The 22652-nt window shown below is 48.5% G+C and overlaps 1 protein-coding gene and 2 pseudogenes across 10 annotated transcripts in view; 2 read left to right on the forward strand and 1 right to left on the reverse strand.

The window, feature by feature from the left end:
- Mier3-ps1 (MIER family member 3, pseudogene 1) overlaps positions 1-3169 on the reverse strand; it is a 12799-nt pseudogene extending 9630 nt beyond the window's left edge.
- S100a3 (S100 calcium binding protein A3) overlaps positions 1-22071 on the forward strand; it is a 55425-nt gene extending 33354 nt beyond the window's left edge. For 2 of the 10 annotated variants that reach the window (XM_039101554.2, XM_008761122.4), the window contains exons 3-4: positions 21035-21180; positions 21590-22071. In XM_039101554.2, coding sequence (XP_038957482.1) covers positions 21035-21180; positions 21590-21754 — 311 coding nt within the window. In that variant the 3' untranslated portion in view covers positions 21755-22071. 10 annotated transcript variants of the gene reach the window in all.
- S100a2 (S100 calcium binding protein A2) lies at positions 9450-10694 on the forward strand (annotated as a pseudogene).
- Positions 22072-22652: the final 581 nt, after the last annotated feature.

A 22652-nucleotide genomic window follows, 5' to 3' on the forward strand; every position in this document is an offset into this window, starting at 1 on the left:
CTGTCATGAGCCCCAGATATTGGTCGTGCAATTGTTGCAAGGTTTGGTATCTGTCTGTGTGAATTCTGGTCTTTCTTTAGTTTGCTATTCTTTTGTATTTTTCCTTTTGATATTTCTTCTTTTAGGAATGGAATGTTTGTATCATCGTATGCTGGAAGTATGTAATTGGTTTTTTGAAAATTTTTCGGGAGTTCTTGTTTTGAGTCTCAGAAGAGACTCTGGACTTCTGAAAAGCATTGGGACATTAAGAGTACAGGGAGCTTTTCAATCTTTATTTTATTTACTTTCCATTTTTGTGGTGTATATATGCATATACAAGTATATGTGCACATATAATGTGTATATCATATATAATGTATATATGTATACAATGTACATATGTATACGTATACATATATGTATGTATGTGTATATATGTATATTCAATGTATATATATATATATATAGTGTGTGTGTGTGTGTGTGTGTGTGTGTGTGTACCACACATGTGGAGGCCAGAGGCTAAGTTTGAATGTTTTTTCTAGCTATTATCCAAGGCAGGGTCTCATATTGAACTTAGAGCTCATCAACTGGCTAGACTAGCTGACTAGAAGGCCTCAAGAATCCTGTCTTCTGTGTCCCAGCGCTAGGGTTACATGTAGGTTACATGTATGAGCCGCCATGTCCAGCGATTTATATGAGTTCTGGCAATCTAATCTCAGCTTCTCATGTTTGAACAGCAATCACTTTGTGGACTGAGGAATTCCTCCAGCAACTCTAGTGACTTTTAAAGTTGTCCTGAATGTGTGACTGCATCCTGCATTATGGGGTGGCCATGTGACCACCCTGCTGGAGGCAGAATGTAACGGTTTGGATGGGAACTGTCTTCCATAGGCTCATGTGTTTACAAACTTGGCCCATAGCAGGCAGTGCTGCTTCAGGAAACGAAGAAACCTTTACAATGTGGGACTAAGCTAGAGGAAAGCAGGCAGGCCTTAAGGAGTCACAGCCCTGCCCAGCTTCTGTTTGACCTCTTTGCTTTCTGGCTGGTGACATGATGTAAGCAGTGTCCAGTGGTCCTTTTACCCCAACATGGAGTTGCTCTTGCTTCTATGGCTTTCCTCATCATAATGAACTGTTATATCTTAAATCACTAACTAAAAACAAATTCATCTTCTCTTAAATCTTTTCTTTTAGGTATTTTTATAATAGTGATGGGAAAGTAACCAGTGCAGGCCAGTAAGATCTTTTTATTATTTAATGTGTGTGGGTGTTTTGCCTGTAAGTATGTCTCTTCATTCTGTGCATGCAATGCTCAAGGAGGCCAGAAGAGGGCAGTGGATTCCCTTGGAAAATTACAGCTGCTCCTTGGGTTCTGGAAACTCCATCCTGGATCTTCTGGGGGAGTGCCAGTGCTCTCAATGCTGAGCCACCTTTCCAGCCCCAAGGCCTTGATATCTTTATCATGGACAGGGGTGTAGCTATTTCCTCAGGATCGAAACATCCCTCCAAAGCTCAGGAAGTAAACAAAACTTTCGAGTCTCAGGAAGCTCCTAAAACAATATTCACAAGGTGCCTCCCTGAAGGTACAGAATCGGAAAGGATTTGTGGGGAGAGGAGAACTGTTGATCTGCTGAGCTGCCTGCAAGCAGGGCAAGGTGTGCTGAGGGTAAGTCGTTCCCCATGCTAGGGTGGACCTTTTCCTAATGCAGCTGCCTCTGACTAGTCCATGCTCCAGTAAGTAACCTTAGCGAACTCACGACTTCACTACAGACATTTGCTCATGTCTCCCCCAGAAAAATCACACAGGGTGAGGTGTGGCATTTCACACTTCCTCATAGGCAGAAGCTGCCCAACAACAGGCCCGGTGGTGGTCGTGGACCATTAGCAGAGGGAGGGAACACAGAAGCATAGGGGTGAAGAGAGGAGAGAGAACACAGTCTCCTCAGAGACATGGAGGGGGGGGCGTGGAGTGAGTAGCTCCCTCTGAAGAATGCTTCTAAACTGCTCCCCCTCCATAGCAAGAAGGGAGTTTCTGGTAGCATTGAAGAGAGCTAATTACACAGAATGGTCGGGAGTCAGTTTTCAGAAAGTTCATGCTTTGGGTAGAGGATTGAGCGTATCTGGAAATAGGGTATTTCAGGGAGAAGAAAAGATGTTGGTTGTGAGGGACAGCACCTGAGCCTTGGTTCACCATCCATCAAACACTTGCTTTGTGCTATGCACTAAGGGATGGAGGGTTTCATGAATATTTCTAGTGATCTATACTATCTGATCACTATATCTAGAGAAGTCATTACATTATAGCATTAATAAATTGTTGTTATTGAGCCGTGGGTAAGAGGCTTCAGAGGTGCATTGAGAAGCGGCTAACTGCATGCATGTGTGTGTCAGATATTCAGGAGACCTGGGAAACAGATTCAGGACAATACCCAGAGGAAATGACCTCTGAGCCGAGCAGAAGAGGTGATTCAGAGGCGGGGGGTGAGGCTGGAGAGATGTCTTAGTGGTTAAGAGCAACCTGGCTGCTCTTCCAGAGGATCCAGGTTCAATGGCTTATAACAGTTTGTAACTCTAGTCCCTGGAGACCTGACAGCATTTTCTGGTTGCTCAGGGCACCGTATGTGTATGGCATACAGACATACGTTCAGGTAAACATTCATACACATAAAATAAATTAATAAATAAATAATTTTCCCAAAAATAAATCAAGAGGCTGGAATATAGCTCCACTGAGGAAAGACTTTCCACGAGAGTACCTGGCATGGCTTGGGTCATGAAAGGGTATGGCTTATACTGCAGCAGAGGAAGTGTGCCTAGGATAGAGTGCTGTGCCTTGACCTTCTAATTTTTCATGTTCTTTAGTCTGGAGAGATCTGAGGTTTTAAATAGTTACCCTGGTGGCAGAGCTGAGGGGGGTTTAGAGTGAGGCCCAAGAGCAGGGGAGGGAGGAGCATTTGGGTGTGTCTGCAATAGGACCAGATGATTTGGAAGAGGCCTAAGCAGTGTGGACAGGGTCCAGACCTGTTTAGAGACAATAAGCAGACTGACCAGACATCTTGTTGGCAGGCAGGAAGCAGGAGGCTGGGCAGAAGCCAAGTGTCTGGTTTGGAGCATTGGGTGGATGGCGGTGTCCTTTGTGGCACAGGGGGAAGCCTGGTTCATGCATCAGTCTGTCTCCAGTCTCCATTGTTGCCCTCTGGGGACTTTGCTTAGCTCCTTTTCTGGGTCCCAGTGGCGAGATGTTTCCTGTGCTCACTCCTCAGGGGTTTGCAGCTCTCCAAGGCTCTGTTTACCAAGCCTGTCTTCCAAGCCCTCATTGTCACTCCTGGGACTCAGAAGAGACGTTATTATTTGCTAGTGTGATCAGCTTTCAGGCATCGAGATCAGAGAGGGATCCCTGGCCCTCTGGCTCCTAACCCCAAGTGACCCCTGCTGTCACTCAGCAGCCATGAGCACACTGGCAAGAGCCTGTGCTCGTGAAGAAATGAATAAGACCTAATTTTTACTGGAAGGTGGAGGGGGGCGGTGCTGATTTCAAATCCAGGCCACAGTACATTTGTAGGAAACAGGAAAGGGTGCCAGAACCAGAGATGCTACGAAGACAGGCTCCTGGACCCCAGTGTGGCTGAGACCGAGGCTAATTTGCTGGGCAGATGGAGGTTGGTCTCAGCAGTAACTATCCTTTTTTTTTTTTTTTTATTAACTTGAGTATTTCTTATATACATTTCGAGTGTTATTCCCTTTCCCGGTATCCGGGCAAACATCCCCCTCCCCCCTCCCCTCCCTTATGGGTGTTCCCCTCCCAGCCCTCCCCCCATTGCCGCCCTCCCCCCACCAGTCTAGTTCACTGGGGGTTCAGTCTTAGCAGGACCCAGGGCTTCCCCTTCCACTGGTGCTCTTACTAGGATATTCATTGCTACCTATGAGGTCAGAGACCAGGGTCAGTCCATGTATAGTCTTTGGGTAGTGGCTTAGTCCCTGGAAGCTCTGGTTGCTTGGCACTGTTGTACATATGGGGTCTCGAGCCCCCTCAAAGCAGTAACTATCCTTAAGGCTTCTCAGGATCACTGGTGGTTGGAGCACGCAGGAGATTGACAGCACTAAACAAGTCATCTTTAAATCTCCTTGAGTCCCACTTTTCTTTTCTATCACGTAGGGTGAGCTTTTCCACTCCTGGGATGGTCTTATGAACTAGGTGGGATAATCTATGGAAAGCACTTGGCACACAATAGTCCCCCAGCTACAGGGATACCCACCCCATCCCCTTAGGGATAGCAGTCAAGAATGTAAGGCATGCGTTTCCTTACGCTGACCATCGGAAGAGCCATGGGTAAGATTTAATAGAACAGATAGATCATCAATGGCTTAATGCAACTTGATAAGAAAAAGAACTTCAAAACTTATTTTAGGGTGCAGGGGATATTAAAAGTAATCCTTGTGGCAAAAAACCACTTACCCAACATTGCAGGGTGAGTCAGAGACAGCACACAGACTTACACCTGGCATGCTGATAGTGAGACCATTGCTCTCTCCACTGTACTATCCCTGAAAAGGGGAGAGGGAGCCGATCTGGGTAGTGTTCAGGGTACTGTTCAGGTAGTGACATTCAACTCCCCTTTCCCCTATCCTAGACTAGGCATTGAAACAGGTTCCTGGTATCTGTCTTCCTGTTCAGTCCACCTAGGCTTCTCAGCAGGGACTGTCCAGGAAACCCCTTCTGTGCGAAGCAGGTGTGGGTGTGGGAAGGCTCTTCGGAGATGAGTCACCACTGCCTCCTCCTTGGTGAATCATGGCTGGGGCTTGGGAACAGCTAGCTGGTGGACAGGAGGGAGAGCAGAGAACTAAATTGCAATGATACATTTCAATCACCAGGGGGCAGAAGCCGGATAGGCAAACCGGAGCTAACTGCTGCTGTAAAACTTGTGGCATGCAGAGCTTGGGAGTGGGTGGATGGAATGCTAGGACCCAGCTAGGGCTGGATGTAGGCAGTCAGCGCCTTGGAAGCTCCCGCTGCCTGCCTCTGTCCTGGATTTTCTGCCGGAGAATGTCAGAGCAGATTGGGCGGCAGTAGAAGGGGTGGGTGGGAGGCTGTTATTTGACCAGATGTTCTAAACGCAGATGAATAAGGTCTCACAGATAGAGGCAAAGCAGTCTGTTTTTCAAAGCCTCAGAAGCATTGATATTGGATGGGGGCACGTATCTGGCCTCCATGTGTGAGATGAGACACGGGTGTCTGGGTGCTGCTGACTCTGTATAGCCTTCCTTCTCCTCTTGGTCCTCACCCCTGGTTCCTCTGTCCCTATTGTTCTCTCTTTGATCCATCCCCCCAATTTCTTCTTTTTGCCTGGTTGTCTCTGTCAGCCTCCAGTCTCCATCGTTGCCCTCTGGGAGCTTTGCTCCTTTTCCGGATCCCTGTGGCAGTAAGTTTCCTGTGGTCACTCCTCAGAGGTTTGCAGCTCTCCAAGGCTCTGTTTTCCAACCCTGTCTCATTGCCACTCCCGGGACTCAGAAAAGAAGTTATTATTTACTAGTGGTGTACTTTCAGGCAGTGAGAAAAGGGACCCCCTGGCTCCTACCTATCCACTGGCCCCAGTGACCCCTGCTGCCAGTCAGCAGTCATAAACGTTGGTAGGCACCTGGCGTGGGTGAGATACTGTGCTCATGTAGAAATGAATAAGAGCCAGTGTTCATCAGTGAGCTCACCATGAGGCAGTGAGGGCAAGAGAAAGCAAGCACACAGTGAATCTGCCTAAATAGGAAGACTCTAAGACAGAAGGGAGGGCACAAGGAACGCTTCGCATGTGCCAGAACAGGTAGAAACTGACTCTGGTTGGGTCAGAGAAGGCCTTTTAAGTGGCCTTTAAAGCATAGATGGTTATCTCAGCAGGAGGAGACACCATGTGCGGGTGTAGGCACATTCTTACCAGGATGATCAGTGGAGCCAAGGGCCTTGGTTGCATGGCGTGCTTATACCCTTGTTCAGACAGTGAGGGATGGCAAGGGGGTTGAAAAGCAGTGGGTATTAGAGTATGGAGTCTTTCACTGTGCACCTTGTGGAAGAGACACATGTTGTTTCTGAGCAGAGAGGATCCTGCTGATGCTGAATGAAGTGGAGGGAGTCACTGTGAGCACCAGTGCTTTGTTCCTCGTAGGCCCTTCCTCAGGGTAAAGAGTTCCTGTTGACTTTTACCTAAAGTAGGTTGCATTGGGAATAGAAGCATGGTAAGGAGCTCACAGGTCCCAGGGAGGAGGGGGACACTGAGTGGCTTTGCAAAGGTTTAGAAGAGGACACTGGAGGACCCAAGACCCACTTTATCAGTGCTGTATAGGCTGGTTGCCATAGTGATCCCTAGGCAGACGTGGGGGTCTGATTCCGCTACCGCTCAGATTTCAGTGGTGCCAGCACCGTCACCTCCCTAGGTGCTGCCTGGTGAGGGGCTCCACTCTGGTGCTTGTGGGTTGGGGTTTCCGGTTGCTGCTCTGGCTCTGGGGAGCAGGGTGTGCCGCTGAGTCACCACCTGGGTATCTGGGCTTGGAACCACGGGTGAGTCACCCTGCCCTGGGGGAGCTGAGAGAAGCTGCTTGGTGTCTGGAGGGGGAAGAGAGCTGGGTCCACAGGAAGGGCGGTGCCCAGCTGGGGATGGCAAAGAGCACAAGGGGGCAGTGTGGAGTCTGAAGTCTTGGAGTCAGCTCCTTCTTGAAGACCCCTCCTTTGGGCTCAGGGGAAGGACACAGTGTTTGTTTTTCTCCATGGAGAAGACAACCTGGGGACTGGTGAGGGCCTGAGGGAGGGCATGGCTGGGTCCAGGTCTCTGTTTTCAGCTCTGGGTAGGGCAGTCTTTTCTACCCACTGCACTGTCCGGTGCAGAGCCTTTTGAAGCAGTTTTAACCAGACCCAGTCGCCTCACTACCTCTTTAAAAGGTGTTCCGGTGCCAGGCATTTACAACAAAACAATAAGAAAAGATTCCTTTGATTTCTGGCATGCTCTTCCGGATGTCCCCCAGCTGCATTTTTGGACCCCAGTTTTCTAAGGGTGGCCAGGACTGCGCGTGCTCTCTCTCTCTCTCTCTCTCTCTCTCTCTCTCTCTCTCTCTCTCTCTCTCACACACACACACACACACACACACACACACACACACACACACACACACACGTGAGCACAGGCTGTGAAGTTCCCACCCACTCTGTGTCACTGCATTCTCTGACACAAGAAGGAGCTGTGACTCACAGGCATAACATGAAAACCAGGCTTGGAATGAGTGTCTAGGCCCCAGAACAAGAGCTGTCTCCTCTCATTCCTGACCAGGGTCCCCGTCTTGTCAGGGTTTCTAGTCCTGCACAAAACATCATGACCAAGAAGCAAGTTGGGGAGGAAAGGGTTTATTCAGCTTACACTTCCACACTGCTGTTCATCACCAAAGGAAGTCAGGACTGGAACTCACACAGGGCAGGGACCTGGAGGCAGGAGCTGATGAAGAGGCCATGGAGGGTGCTGCTTGCTGGCTGCTTCCCCTGGCTTGCTCAGCTTGCTTTCTTATAGAACCCAGGACCGCCAGCCCAGGAATGGCTGCACCCACAACGTGCCCTTCCATTTTGATCACTAATTGAGAAAATACCTTACAGCTGGATCTCACAGAGGTATTTCCTCAAGGGAGGCTCCTTTTTCTGTGGTAACTCCAGCTTGTGTCAAGTTGACATAAAAACCAGCTAGTCCACTCCCCTTCCCCACCACATCTCTGTTCCCTTGTTGAGGCCTAAACGAGCTCAGGGATGCCTTTGGGTGGGCCTGGAGGCTCCTGCAGCTGGTGCTGAGACCAGAGCTATCTGAGAGGGAGTACATAGGGTGGGGGTGGGGGGCAGGCTTTTTTTTTTTTTTATCAAGATCAAGTTAGGACAATTTCTGTTTCCCCCAAATGACAAGTTGCAGGCCAGTTGGTCTGGCATATAAATCCCTACCCTGGGTGTCTTGATCATTTTACTTCCTCCTAGGTCTCTCTCTGCCACCTGATCTGGTGAGCGTCCTTGTAGTTTTTCTCTGACTTGCTGGTGGGATCTTCCGTTTGAAGGGATCCCTTCAGTGAGGCTTCAGATGGAAGGGCCTTTCCCACATTCTTCTGAGAGGGCTTAGGGGCTTACTCTGTCGCCTGCCTGTTCTCCAATCTCTGTGTCTGAGGCCTCTGTGTCTCTCAGTTTTGATATGACATTAGGGAACATTTTTTTTGGGGGGGGGGTTAGGCCTAGGAATAGGTCATGGATACGTGAGGGGTGCTTTTATAAGAACCTTCAATTTAAGTCAGATGCAACAGAACCTGTCTGTAATCTCATACTCAGGAGACTGAGACAGGAAAGTCACGAGGTCAAAGTCACACTGGGTTGTACAGTGTGTCACAAACAATCCATACTGAGTTGGTTTTGCTTTTGCAAAGTCTCAGATTCTTTTAGGACTAAGAAGAAAGCAGAGAGACGGGGTCTCAATGCTTAGTCCTGCCTGGGTCCCTAGTCCTGTGTAGTGGCAGAGTCATGCCCAAGGCTACTTCCTGTGTTTTTCTAAGTAGATGAGGGTGGGGCTAGCAGAGCAGGGCTGGCAGGGCAGGCTGGAGGCTTTTCCTGCCTTCAATACTGGCTCCTCTGGCCTTACCCTGGAACCCATTCAATATTCTTAGAGGAATTTGGAAGGGTGACCTCTGATCTCTGACCTTATCTCTTCAGCTTCTAGCCTGATCCCAAAACACTGGCCATTTAGTTTCTTTAGTTCTAACGTCAGCAGGATCCTTGTTGTTGGAGAGGATGTTGAATCACTTACATCCTGCCCATGACCTGACTATGAAGAACCAGCAGTGTGCAACATAGTCCTCAGACTGGCAGGAGGCACATCTGTCACTCTGTGAGAGTACCCCGTATGAAGGAAACATTCATGCTTAAGGGAGCTTCTCTTCAGATGGCAGAGACTCTGACTCCAGTAGACTAGAGTTTGTGAATGGTTTGACCCCTTCATGGAGCCTTATACTCCTGGGTTGTTCTCATGGCTACCCCCGGGTGATTCTGGGAGCCCATGGCCATATCTGTGCTCTGCATTCCTGGCACAGACAGGAGTCAAATTGAGACTCTAGACACCCTGCAACCCCTCCCCCTCTCCTCCCCTTCCTCATCTCCCATTAGACACCCAAGGAGGGAGCCCTACCTTCAGAGATATGTCCTTAGGACACAAGGTTCTGCTCTAGGTGACTCTCACAGCACAGGGAAGTTTCACATCTGATTGCAGTGTAAAGTGGAAGGGTGGACCCTCGTCCTTAGATACTGCCAAGGTAGAATGCAGGCAGGCAGTGACTTGCCATTCCTAGAAGGCCTTGGTGATGCAGGAACAGGCCTTGTAGGCCGGACTTGAGGCCCCGAGTGCCTTGGTGGTATTCTTTCGTGTCTCTAGATCCAAGATGTCTGGTGACCTGCAGCAGGCTGTGGATGTGACGGTCCACACCTTCCACAGTCAAGAGGGGGAGAGTCTCAAACTCAAAAAGGGGAGATGAAGGAGCTTTTGTGTAAGAAGCTGCCGAGCTATATGGGGGAAAGTGAGGCAGGCCAGGAGGGGAGCCCCGGGTGGGATAAATCTGTTCCTGCTTTCATTCTCAAGGTGCCTGCTGGTGCCAGTGCTAGGGTGGGGTTGAGGATTCCCCATCAGCTTTCACTTCACAGCGCTTGGGGTGCCAGTTAGGTCTATGTGTGAATGGGCTACTAATGGTTGTTCCCTTCAGCTTTCTTGAGCACATTGCCATTGGGGGCCTCAGAGTCCATCTGTCTAATCCTGTAATTGGCTAGTTGAACTGTCCCAAACCCAGAGAGGGTAGCAGCTGGCCATGGGTCACATAAGGACATTATTAGTGGGCATTAATTTATCCTTTTATTTTACATATTTATATGCCAAGCAAAGAAAATATATAGAGAGAATGAATTCTAGCCAAGACATGCACCCTGAGGCATTTGCCAGAGAGGTGCTGTTACCTCTCAATTTGCCTTCTGCCCAGTATAGACAAATGGGTTATCGCATGCAGAGTTAGGTCTCAGAACTTAATGCATGAGGTAGGTCTTGTATTTTTTTTCCCTTTTCTTCTTCATTTTGGGTTAATTCTCTCTCATTGTTTTGGCTGGTATTAAAATTTTTGTCTTTTTTTTTTTAATTCATCCTGCTGTTCGGGCAGTGAAACTCTGATCTTTATTATCAAGATGAAGCTGGGGCCTAGCAAAGATTAGTCTCTTCATACTCTGAGAAATACCCAGGACCCCCTACTCCAGTAGGCAGACTGGAGACACTTACATCATAAGTCTATCTGTCCTTCCTTACTGGCCTTCTCAGTATCTCACAAGGGTTTCCTGCCTGTGGTGAACCTGGCTGCCCATGCTAGGAATGAAAGCTGATATAAGGGGAAGGTGTTGGAGGTGGGTTGGGCATGGGTCAGCTTCGTGATAGCTCCTGTCCCTGTCACCTTCAGGATAATGTAGATGATGAGAAGGTGAAGAAGGTGATGGACCTCCTCGATAAGAACAGTGACCAGCCGGTGGACTTCCGGGAGTATGCTCTGTTCTGGTAGACTGTGCTATCGTGTTTAATAACTTCCTCAAGGGGTCCCCAGACCAGTCCTGAAGCAGAGCGTTCCACTCCCTGCCACAGGATCTCTTGGGCGATACAGCTCTCTGTCTTTTAAAAGTTTGTAGTTAATAAACTTTAGTTAGTTTGCTTGTGGAAAGTATTATAACGGCTCAGAGATGCCTTGTACCTTGACTGGATCAGTTAACAGCCTGGGAACAGAGGGATCCCTGTTTTCTAACACCTTCTGTACCCTAACTTTCCTGAGATCAAAGGATCTACTCTTTGGGATTTCACACAAATGAAATGGGAATTGAGGTAGGCGGGAAACATTTTATTTTGTTAAGAAAGGTATTTTAAAAAGGAAGACTGGGAGTGAGGTGCGGCAGTGTAGACTTTTAATCCCAGCACTAGGGTGGCAGAAAGCAGGTGGATCTCTGTGAGAGCCTAGTATACAAAGCAAAGTCTAGAATAGCCAGTGCTGTTACACAGAGAAACCTTGTATCAATATAAAATAAAATAAAATAAAACAAAACAAAGGAAGGTTGGTGGCATGATGCAACCTTTGTCCCAGCACTCAGGAGACAGGACAGGGGCAGGGGCAGGGGCAGGGACTGGGGCAGGGGCAGGGGCAGAGTCAGGGGCAGAAGCAGCACACACAAAAGACAAAAACCACCTACAAGTACAGTCATTTTATTCACTCTCCTAATTCCAACTCCACAGAGTAGGGAGGATACAATCTCAGAACACAGCACAAACCTTGATATTGAAGGCTGTAGAGGGAGCCGCTGTCCCAGAGAGCCGCTGGCGGGTGGGGAAGGGGATGTGTTGGGGGAGGGGTTGTAGCCCTCGCCTGCCCTACAGTTTCCTTAGGATTCATTGGCAGATCACAGTCCCTAGGCACTGTACTTGTTCTTAGAAAAACTTTTGTCCTATCTGCTTTCAAGTTGGCTGGCTCAGTTTTGAGTTTACTCCCTCCTTGTTGATCTCTCTGTTAAAACCTCTTAGGAGCCAGCTCAAGCCAAAAATTCTTATAGTTTCTACCATTTTCCCTAAGACTGTAGCTTAAGTTGCCACACATTCCACATTCTAAAGCATATCAGGTGACAGTTTGAAGACATGACTTGCTATACTGTGACAAGGGCCACAAGCTTTTCATCCTCTAGATTCTAGGTCTATATTTCACTCTTTCTTACCTCCATCTAATTTCATCTTTTAAGTTATTATTATTCTTGACTGGCTTTTAAAGCTACTGGTTTTTCTACCAGTATACAACATTCAGAAGTTAATCGAGGCTTGACCTGCAGTGCCTTAACTAAACTAGCATTTGAATATCCATGTGGTTAGACTTCTTGGTGGACAGTTCAAGTTTGGTTCAGTGACTTATAGATGCCCTACTAGCCTGTTACTGTATAATGAACCGCCCCAAGATATGGTGGCTGAAAACATACATTTATATCTCTGGTGGTTCTGTGGGTAGACTGGGAATAGTTTTGGGGGTCTCACTTGGGGTGTCTCAGGCAGTTGTAGATGGAAGTTAGGGTTACAGTTACTCAAGCGTGCTCTCTTCACATGCTGTGCACTTGGTGCTGGTGGTTTGCCTGGAGCGCAGATAGAACCATCAGTGTGCTGGCTAGATTCATGTCAACTTTATACAAACTGCAGTCATCAGAGAGGAAGGAGCCTTGATTGAGAAAGCATCTCCATCAGATGATCAGGCTGTGGGCAGGCCTGCAGGGCATTTTCTTAATTAGTGATTGATGGGAGGGGGCCCAGCTCATTGTGGGTGAGGCCACCTTTGGACTGGTGGTTCTAGGTTTTATAAGCAGCAGGCTGAGCATGGCCTCTTTATCAACTCCTGCCTCCAGGATCCTGCCCTGTTTGAGTTCCTGTCCTGGTTTCCTTCAGTGATGAACTGTAATGTGAAAGTGTAAACCCAATAAACTCTTTCCTCCCCAACTTGCTCTTTGGCCATGGTATTCTACTGCAGCAATAGAAATCCTAGCTAAGACAATCAGCTTACTGGATCTCCCTCCCACAGGGTGTCAAGAATGTGGGCCTCCCTCTTTTGATCACCATGAAAAGAGACCCTTTGTCCAAGAGGGCCTGCCTTAGCCTCATCTCCCAGTCTCCCAGCCCTACACACACAATAAAGACAGAGCACTGAGAGCAAGTGGCCATCATGTGGCCTCTCAGTGACTCCTCCCTCCTCTGCAGAGCTCTGTCTGATCTACTCTGTGAGTGGCTCCCACATATATCAGAGTGTTCTGGGGGAAGAAAGAAAACAATCAGAAAAGCACTGACTTTGCTTATCATCATTGTCGTCCATCAATTAAAAAGCAAACAACCTCTTTTTTTCCAAGTTGTTAACATACCCAGCCAGAAGTAGCCATATTACATAGCTAAGCCCCAAAGATACATGTAAAACCCTGTATAAAGAGGTCACTACTGCCATATCAATAGGGCAAAGGCTCTTGAGGAAAAAGCTTTTCATGCCTTATCTTTACTCTGTCTTCTACATAGAGCATGGACAGTAAGTATAGCAGCCATGTTGTGATCAGGAATCAACAAACATAGTGTAGCAGATGGTGTGCTGTAGGTTTAAAGAACAAAATAATAAAAGGATGCTGGATTTTAGACGTGGCCTGGATCCAACTCTGTGGTGTGTGTGTGTGTGTGTGTGTGTGTGTGTGTGTATGTGTGCTTGCCCATGAGCATGCCCGAGCATGAGCGTATGCTAAGGTGTACTTGTGGAGATTAGAAGACAACTCCCTTATGTGGGTTCCTCCTGATTCTGAGCCAACTTTAATGATTTGTGAGATCAATAAGATACAGCAGAAATGATACTCTGGGAATTCTGAAATACATCTTAAGAATGTTTCCGCTTCCAATTTAGTCTCTTGTAGTGCTTGCTCTAGGGTGTGTCAGAAGCTAGGGGCCATGCTCTGAGAAGCCCAAGCTATGTGGGGACCCTTTTCCCCAAGGAAACTCTGATGCATATGTGGGCCACTTGCAGAGTAGATCAGACAGAGCTCTGCAGAGGAGGAAGGAGCCACTGAGAAGCCATGTGACAGCCATTTGCTCTCAGTGCTCTGCCTCATTGCATTGTGTAGGGCTGGGGGATATGGCCAGGCAGCCCTCTGGGACAAATAGTTTCTTTTCATGGTAAGAAAAGAGAGAAGTCCACCTTCCTAACACCCTGTTGGAGAGGGACCTGTTAAGTATAGGTCAGGGAATCATGATGCCAGTAATTAACATTCTGGGGGCAGTTCTCAAAGCACCTGATCAGTACACTGTCATTTTAGTCTCACAGTAACCCCAAAGGGGCTATCATTAACCTTTTTTACAGATGGGAAAGCTGAGAGAATGGCTTTAGCCATTTGTGGAGCCCTGCCGGACCAGGTGCTTGAGATACTAAAGCACTGGCCATTTAATCCTCACTGAACCTGCGCTTCACAGATGAGGAAACAGAGGCCGGGAGGATATAAAGTAAGGGCTAGTGTCAGGGCTTGACCCACATCTATAAGAAAACTCTCCATCCTTTGGGACACTGAGATGGTGGGTGAGCTGGGCCTTGTTCCTCTTTCTGAAACCATCTCCAGAACTCTTTGCGTGACTTGGAGGGGACCTACTGAACAGGGTTCAGATGTACCTGACCCATTATCCTGAATCACAGGGAGATGAGACCCCCCCTTGCAGGTGGTTGTCTCTGTGACCTCTGATTTCTTTTGGTGCTCCATAGGTGTGAGGCTTCTCAGTTTTGGCTTCGGACAGTCAGTTGGTGTAGCAGGACCAGACTTACATTGCTGCTTCTGAGGTTTCCCCCATTTGGAGAAGTTCCAAAGTGGCTATTTGTTCCTTTTAGTTTGTCAGACTAACTGACATCACTGTTAAGTCCTGACTAAGGAGCTTCCCTATTCTCTGTGCTGAGGCAGAGGAGGGTCTGGACATCACCCTGCTTGTCAAGAATTTGTGGCCGGGTCTCCCCAAGTCTCCTGGAACTGCTGCTGGGATGAGAAACACAGTAACCTCACCTCCTGTCATATCAGCATTTTATTGTATGGCCCAGCCCAGGACAAGGCATGAACTGTGCCTTTTCTGTGATTTGGAATAGGACATTAAGAAATGTGGTTGGTATTAGTGCGGTCACAAGGTGGTGATGTGACTGTGAATCTCAAAACTATTTGAGTTACGCTTATCTTGGTGTCTTTAGCCTTGAAGCGGGAGGACAGAGGTTAGGGTAAGCTGGTCTTGTACTAGGAGTCCCAGACCAACATTTATTAAATGACTAATGTGCCTTTGTGCAGAGTTCAGCAGAATCCGACCCAAAGGTTAAGGTAGCAAAGAAGACAAGCACAAGTGGTGGAAGTCCCTAGCCTTTTTATCCCTGGTTATTGCTAAGGTCCCAGGGTATTGCTACAAAACCTAGGTTGTGCTCAAATGTTTAGCAATCAATCATCTTGCCTAAGCCTTTCTAGTTCTAAGAGGACAGGCATGCAGTGCCAAGCTCAATCTCATCTTGTTTTTATTATCCATTAGACACTCCTGTGGGTCAGAGGGTCAGTGCTTACAGTAAAGTGGCTTTCAAGTAAGTCCTTGAAAAGCACCCTATGTGGCTTCTATCACTTTAAACCAAACATCAGAGACATCAGTCAAACTAGCACAAGACCTGCTCAGATCATCACCTGCATAGCTACTGGTTTTCAGCTGGGGATTTAGCTCAGTGGTAGAGCGCTTACCTAGGAAGCGCAAGGCCCTGGGTTCGGTCCCCAGCTCCGAAAAAAAGAACCAAAAAAAAAAAAAAAAATCAACTAGGAGGCAGCAAAGCTAGAGTTAGATGGCGCCACACTTAAGAGCATGTACCGTTTATGCAGAGGGACTGAGTTCAGTTCTCATAACCCACATGACACTCAGTCATGGGTTCCGAGACAATGGACGAACTGGTACCCTAGAGTTCCCATTTGGGTCACTTCATCTCTCCACCAAGTCACCATTCTCATCTGTGCAATGGTCCCAGCCAGATGTTGGCTTGTTTGTCAAAGCACGCAGGCCTCACCTCAGCTGGCTCTTGGCTTAGATTCTTTCTCCACCTCCCAGTTCCAATTCAGCTCTGGGTCTAGCTTTCTCACTGGCCCTAGTAATCAGATACCCCTTCCCAAATGTTCTCTGTCCATGGCTCAGAAGGTCAGAAAGGATGTCTATTGTTTCGGTCAAGTTCATTTAGCCTCATGGGGCTTTGGATTTGGGTGGTTACTCTGGACATAGGGCTCAGGACCTTTTGCCAGAAGAAAATAGCGTGTCCAGAGTCTTGGGACACTCTATCTTATTTTTCCCCCTGGGGTGCAAGAGCAGACACTGCCCTTTAGAAGGGTGATGTGTGTTTCCAGGGATCTTAGGTGATGGTGGGGACAGTGAGGAGAGTCCGAGTTTTAGTTTGTAAGAAGTCCTGCCAGATCGGCTAGCATCTGTGTTCACCCTTTGCACACTCTCGTGCTGATCCTTTTGAGGTAAAGCTTCTCAGTGTCCAGCAATGGCGCATTTTTCAGCGGTCAGCCCTCCTGTCCTCAGGGAGTTATGCGAGGTGAGAAGCCATGGTCCTAGGCTCAGCCTAAGGGTGGGGATGGAGCATGTGGACAGGAAAGAGCAGGAAAGATGTAAGATAGCTCTAGTCCAGGCCGTGGAACTGAGGTCCACTGCTGTACTTTGGGGCCACTGAAGAAAAAGAGTTTAAGGCAGAGTCTGGGAAACTTCAGCAGGGCGGGAAGATTCCAGACACTTTAAGGAAGTCTTTTTGGGGGTACAAGGGAAGAGAGTTTAGACTCATCTCCATCATCTTTATGGAGGCAGAAGTAGGCAAGATGACCCGGTGAAGAAGGATGGTTAACCCCCTTGCAACAATCCAGGGTACTCATTGTATTAAGTTGAAGTCAGGGTCCTGAGCACTCACATTGCCATAATGACTAGTAACTAGTAACAAAATGTATTTGAAAAAAATCTTTTTTGAGACAGGGTCTTACTACGGAACTCTTACTGCCCTGAAACTTGCTATGTAGACTAGGCTGGGTTTGAACTCACCAAGATCTGTTTGCCTCTGCTTTTCAAGTACTGGGATGAAAGACATGTTACACCATATAAGGCAATACTTAGGATCTTAGGGTAGGGAATCGTGGAGATAGGAGATTAAGTCTCTAACAAGGCAAAGTGCAGACATGTTGAGGTCAGGTGCTGAGGTGGGGTGGAGTTCTGAGTGAAGGCCCAATTAAGCATTCTTTCCATGTCCATCCTCCAACCCTACGTCTCTACCAAGACATGTCTAGCCTGTCCCAGCTTTCTCTCCATGGACAGAGAAGCTGTGTTCCCAGGGGCTGTGGCTGTGCCCAGAAACATGAAGGGCTGTTGGATAAGAAAGTGGGCTCAGGAGCCAGGCTGCTGGGCTCATCCAGCCTATTAAACAGTCATTTGTTATTGTCTGTTTCTCCCATTAGATTGTCATCTCCCTTGAGAGGGGCTGTGTCTGCTTTGTTTATGCTATACCCCCATGCTTTGTATCAGCGCCTCTAATTACTTGTGTAAACAGTGAATAGCGAGCCCGCCACTCACTAGTCATATGATTTTGGGCAAGTCATTACCTCTCAGAGTTAACATTTACCAAGCCTCCATTATATTTTAGCAACGTTTATTCCATGAGCCGTGCTTGTGCTAACTCAAACTCCACAACAGCCTTATAAGATGGTTACTATTTTTATTTCCATCAATGAGGAAAATCAGGTTGCAAGAGCAGAGACGACAACGCTTAAAGTAGCAGAGGCTTAGCACAGAGGAGAATAAGCCATTGGCCTGGAAGCAGGTTAATTGCTGGTCCACTCTAGCCCCTCCTGCTGCCGCCGTGTGACCATCTCTGTCCTGTGTCTCAGATTGCTCATAACTCCTTGCCAATAAAACAGGGTTAATTACAGCTCTTCATGCCTTCTGCCTCCATTGCCCACCCCCCTCACCCATAGCCTGGCAACCTCTAAGAGGAGATTATGTCCCAGACAAAGCTGGGTACTGGGCCCAGGGTGAGGTCAAGGGCTTCCAGACTGTCCATATGGGCATGAGATTTTTGTCACTAGCCAAGAAACCAGGTTTCTCTTCTCTTTCCTATATTCTTCTGGGTATTGGGTTTTCTTTCTTGTGGAACGGGGAAGCTTAGAGGTGGGAGAGAACAGAGAAGCAGCAGGAGGAAATTCCCATGTCTGGTCAGTGGTGGTCTCCCCCATGCCAGCTAAGAATGGCAGGGGAAAACAAAGAATGGCCGGAAATGCCAGGCAGAGTTAAAATGATCTAGCTCACACATTAAAGAACAACAAGGGATTAAGAAAAATCCCAGACCAGACATGGTGGTGCACGCCTTTGATCCCAGCACTTGGGAGGCAGAGGCAGGCAAATTTCTGTGAGTTTAAGGTCAGCATAGTCTACATAAGTGAGTTCCAGGATAGCCAGAACTATGTAGAAAGACTCTGTATCAACAAACAAAACAACTTCCATTGTGGCTAGAGAGATGGCCCAGAGGTTAAGAGTACTTGCTGTTCTTACAGAGGACCCAGATTTGGTTCCCAGCACCCACGTTAGGGGGCTCACAACTACTTGCAACCCCATCTCTGTGGAGACTCAATACCTGTGGCCTTTGTGGGCACCTGCACTAATGTGTACAACACTCACAGACATACACATAAGGGAAAAATAAATTACAATCTTTCAAAATCAAATCAAATCTTTAAAACAACAATAGACCAAAATGAACAAATAAAAACTTTCTTTAAAAAAAAAAAACACGTAAGTGATGGCGAAGTCTTAGACGTTGAGTAGGGCGGGCACCCTGAGGGCTCTGGCTATGCCCATGCTCAATTTTGGGTTTGATGATTTGGGGGAAAAGACACAAACTGAAGCCCAGGGCTCACAGAGGATAAAACACAAGTTGAGACTTGATGCTGGAACCCCAAATTTGCTTAAGCTAAAATGAACACTCTGCCCCAGGAGCATCTGGAAAGTTGCCCCAGCGCAGAACACTGCGGTGGAACCGGAAGCCAGCTTCCTCGAGAGCTTGGGAGCTTGGGGGACACACCAGCTTTCTCATGAATCTGTGGCCCTAATTCATCCATTATCATTTGGAGTAGAGAGGCAAGAAAGTTCAAGCCCTGACAGCTGGTGGCTCCCTAAGAGGAACACTCTTCTCTCTAGGCTTAAAAATACCTCATGATGATTTCCTCCAGCAAAATAAGCAATTCACAGCCAAAGGCCACCCAACCATCAGTGATTTGGAGGCTGGGCAGAGAGAGTGTCCCATGGTCTCAGACCTCTACCTGTAAATAGGGGCCTTAGCCAGGTGCTCCCAAGATCTCCCCTGCACAGAAACTCTCTGGAGGTAGACCCTAAGAGAGTCCAAGCTGTGTTCCCATTTTGTATTCTTGGTCTCTTCACAATAAAGAGCTCAGCACAGGGATGTGTGTGGCTGGGAGGTGGAAGCGGGAAGCTATTACCAGTTCCCAGCTTTGGGGAAGGGCAGAAGGGGAATGAGTGGGGAGCGGTGCCTGAGACTCTGACTGGGTCTTTGATGTGTGCGTTGCTAGGTGGGCGGTGGGCCTGTAATAGAGGCTACTGAGGGAAAGAAGACAGGGGACCCTGGGGGCAGCCTCAGCGTTGACCTACTTGGGTCCTTATAATTGCTCCCTTCGTCTCTTGGGAGGCTACAAATAGGGACACTCAGTTGTTAGGCTCCTACAGCTGAAGCAGCAGCAGCAGTGTGAGTACGGTTGCTTGGGAACTAACTGCCTTGGGCTGGGGGTTGAGGCAGCTCGGGGAAACCCTCAATAGGTAGCCTGTTCCTGGATACAGGGTCTGGATATGGGGACAGAAAGATGATGTTAGGAGGTGATGAGGTCTCAGAGGTTCCCTCATACACTAAAGATCTGTAAGGAAGTTTGCTTTGGGGAGCGTGCCCAGCCACGATTACCGATGTGGGGACAATGGCTAGCTGTGCTTCCGGTGCAGCCCTCGGTGAGCTCCTCTCCTTCTGCTCCTTGTCTCTGCTTCATTCCTGGGGATGAGCTGGGACAGGCCAGGGCTGCAGGAGAAGAAAGGATCCCTGTGAGTCTTCAAGCCTGAGCTTCTGAAATAGCAACTGAAGTGGCGCCAGGCAGGCTGGGAGGAACTCAGAAGGGCTCTGAGGTGCAGAGCTCCTGGGATCACTGCATTTTCCTCTCCAAGGATCATGGCATTTTCCTCCGCTGGGAATGTGGATCCTTGCTCCAGCACCGGGTTGTCACAGAGAATTAGATCCCATCGTTCTTGCCACTTCATCCTCCGTTCCCTTAATTCCTTGCCAGCTACAATCTTGCTGGCCATTTGCTCCCAGTAGAGGGAACTCACCAGGAAGAATATTGGCTCTGGCTGCCCTGTGTTGCAGGACTCCAGTCCCCTGAGGGAGTGAGGAGTGAGTCATCGGACTCAGATGGAAACAACTCCATTGCCTTCCCGCCAGCCCAGGGTTTGCCCAGGCTGCACCAGCAATGGAAGGGGATAATGTAGGGTGAGGGAAGGGATTCTAGGAAGTGTTTTCCTTCTATCTCAGTGGGGGACTCTTCTCAAAGCCTTCTGAGGTCCCCGGGGGAAGGGGAGGATGGCTATAGGATGGGGTAGGTCATAGATGAGTAGATCTGTGAACTGGTGGGCTTTGCAGACATATTTTCTGACTAGGACTGTGAGGCTAGAGTATCCCACTTTACAGATTAGACAACTGAGACCCCAGAGAGAGATAGTTCACCCAGGGCTTCAGAGTGCACAAGAGAATGAGGGTCCCCAACTGCAGCTGCTTTGAGTTTAGGGCAGGAGGCACAGTGAGGTGGTGGGGTCCTATCAGGGTTCACCATTGCCTCTGGCATTAGTCTCACCAGACTCTGGACAAAGAAGCACTGGGCAGGGCTTCCTGTGCTAGCTCTTACAGAGCGGGGCTCCAGGTCCCCATAGGGCAGAAGCTTTCTAGGACTGCAGGCAGCATCACATGGAATGGTACCCAATGGGAGACTGAGAATTCCCAGGTGTTGTGATGAGAAAGGATGGGAGGGAATCAGAGTCCTAAGGGACTCTCCCAGTTGAGGGTGAAAGTGATGGATGTTCTGATCCTGAGGAATGATGTTGGTGATGTCAGGGAACTGAAACTTCTGTCTAGAAAAATCACAACAGGCACAATGGGGAGGTAAATTGTGTGTGTCTGTGTGTGCATGCGTGTGTGTGCGCGCGTTCATGTGTGCATGAGTGTGTGTGTGTGTGTGTGTGTGTGTGTATGCATGTGTAGTCAAGGAAGGCCGCTCAGAAGCAGATGTGCTTTAGCATGGTGGAACTGACAGGTTTGGAATTAGTTTCTGGGATACACGGAGGAAAAGGAGAGTCATAGCCTGGCTCTCCTTGTGAGTCATACCCTTGTTTTGTGACAGTGAGGATGACCCGGCCCCTGGAGCAGGCAGTAGCTGCCATCGTGTGTACCTTCCAGGAGTATGCAGGGCGCTGTGGTGACAAATACAAGATCTGCCAGTCGGAGCTCAAGGAGCTGTTGCAGAAGGAGCTGCCCACCTGGACCCCGGTGAGCTCCCTCTTACTCTCCCCACTAGTGAAATGTACCAGTTGGACTCTGCAAAGAGTGGCCCAGGGCTGAGCACCAGCACAGGGCAGCAAGAAGGAGAAGCTAGATTGTGGGGAGGGGGGATATAAGGAAGTGAGCTGGTGGGCGTCATGAGCCTTAGTCAAATAGAATGTAAATGGGTTGACAGTCACTGTCCTGTGGATAATGCCTAACTCATAGCAGGGTCTCCATAGCAAGGAGCAGGTGCTTAGCTTATGAGCTGAGAAGCAGGGTTGGGAAGGGGGATTGAAATGGGTGTCTTATCAAGATGGGTAGGATGAGGTTGGCCCCATGGGAGGGAAGTGGTGTGGGAAGCTGCTTTGGTTCCTTATCCTGGTTTCCTGACCCTCCCTTCTCATCCCTTCCACAGAGTGAGTTCCGGGAGTGTGACTACAATAAATTCATGAGTGTTCTGGATACTAACAAGGACTGCGAGGTGGACTTTGGGGAGTACGTGCGCTCACTTGCCAGCCTCTGTCTCTACTGCCACGAGTACTTCAAAGAGTGCCCCCCTGAGCCCCCTTGTCCCCAGTAGCCTCTGGTCCAAAGGCGTATGCTATCCCAGAAGGGCCAGGTCTGCTTTAGTGCTCCATTTTTATCCCTGAGTTGGTCCTACTCTCTCAGTGTTACCCCTTTCGATCTAGGCTTGTCAGTCCCTGAGATGCTAACCCCAGCTACCCACAAGCTTTAGAGGCTTGTCTAGCTGGTGAGGGGTGGAATAGTCTTTGCTGCTTCTCTTCTTGGAAGGGAAGAACATCTCTGCTCTTACCTGGAAGCTCAGGCATGTGCACACAGTTGGGACTGCTGTGGCAGGGGCCTCCTCAACTCCCAATAAAGAAATGTCATCTTGGCTTACTTTGGTTTTTCTGGTGGGACACACTGGGTCTTGGGACTGAGTCCTTGTTCCTTTATGCTCCTTACCACTGGAGAAAGAAGGCTTACCACTGAAGATGGACCCCCAAAGCATCAGACCCAGTAGAGATGTGCAAATCTTACTGTTCAATAGGAGGGTGGGGGCAACACAAGGTCTCATTGGATGAGACTGGAGGGTCTCTGTCTCCACCTCTCTGTCCCCTGTCTTGAACTAGAAGTCCTTATCTTGGGCTTTCTAGGAGAACAAGGGGCTCCTTGGGAGGTACTCAATACAAGGAGGATGCGGTTGTGGGACCCAGCATCAGACCCAGTAGAGATGCTCAAATCTTAGTGTCCAATAGGAGGGTGGGGGCAACATAAGGTCTCATTGGATGAGACTGGAGGGTCTCTGTCTCCATCTCTCTGTCCCCTGTCTTGAACCAGAAGTCCTTATCTTGGGCTTTCTAGGAGAACAAGGGGCTCCTTGGGAGGTACTCAATACAAGGAGGATGCGGTTGTGGGAGCCCAGAGTCAAACCCCCTCTAACCTTCACTTAACCCCTGAGTTTGTACCATATCCTT

The sequence above is a fragment of the Rattus norvegicus genome, chromosome 2 (assembly GCF_036323735.1).
Source record: "Rattus norvegicus strain BN/NHsdMcwi chromosome 2, GRCr8, whole genome shotgun sequence".
In the NCBI taxonomy this organism is placed as follows: domain Eukaryota; kingdom Metazoa; phylum Chordata; class Mammalia; order Rodentia; family Muridae; genus Rattus; species Rattus norvegicus.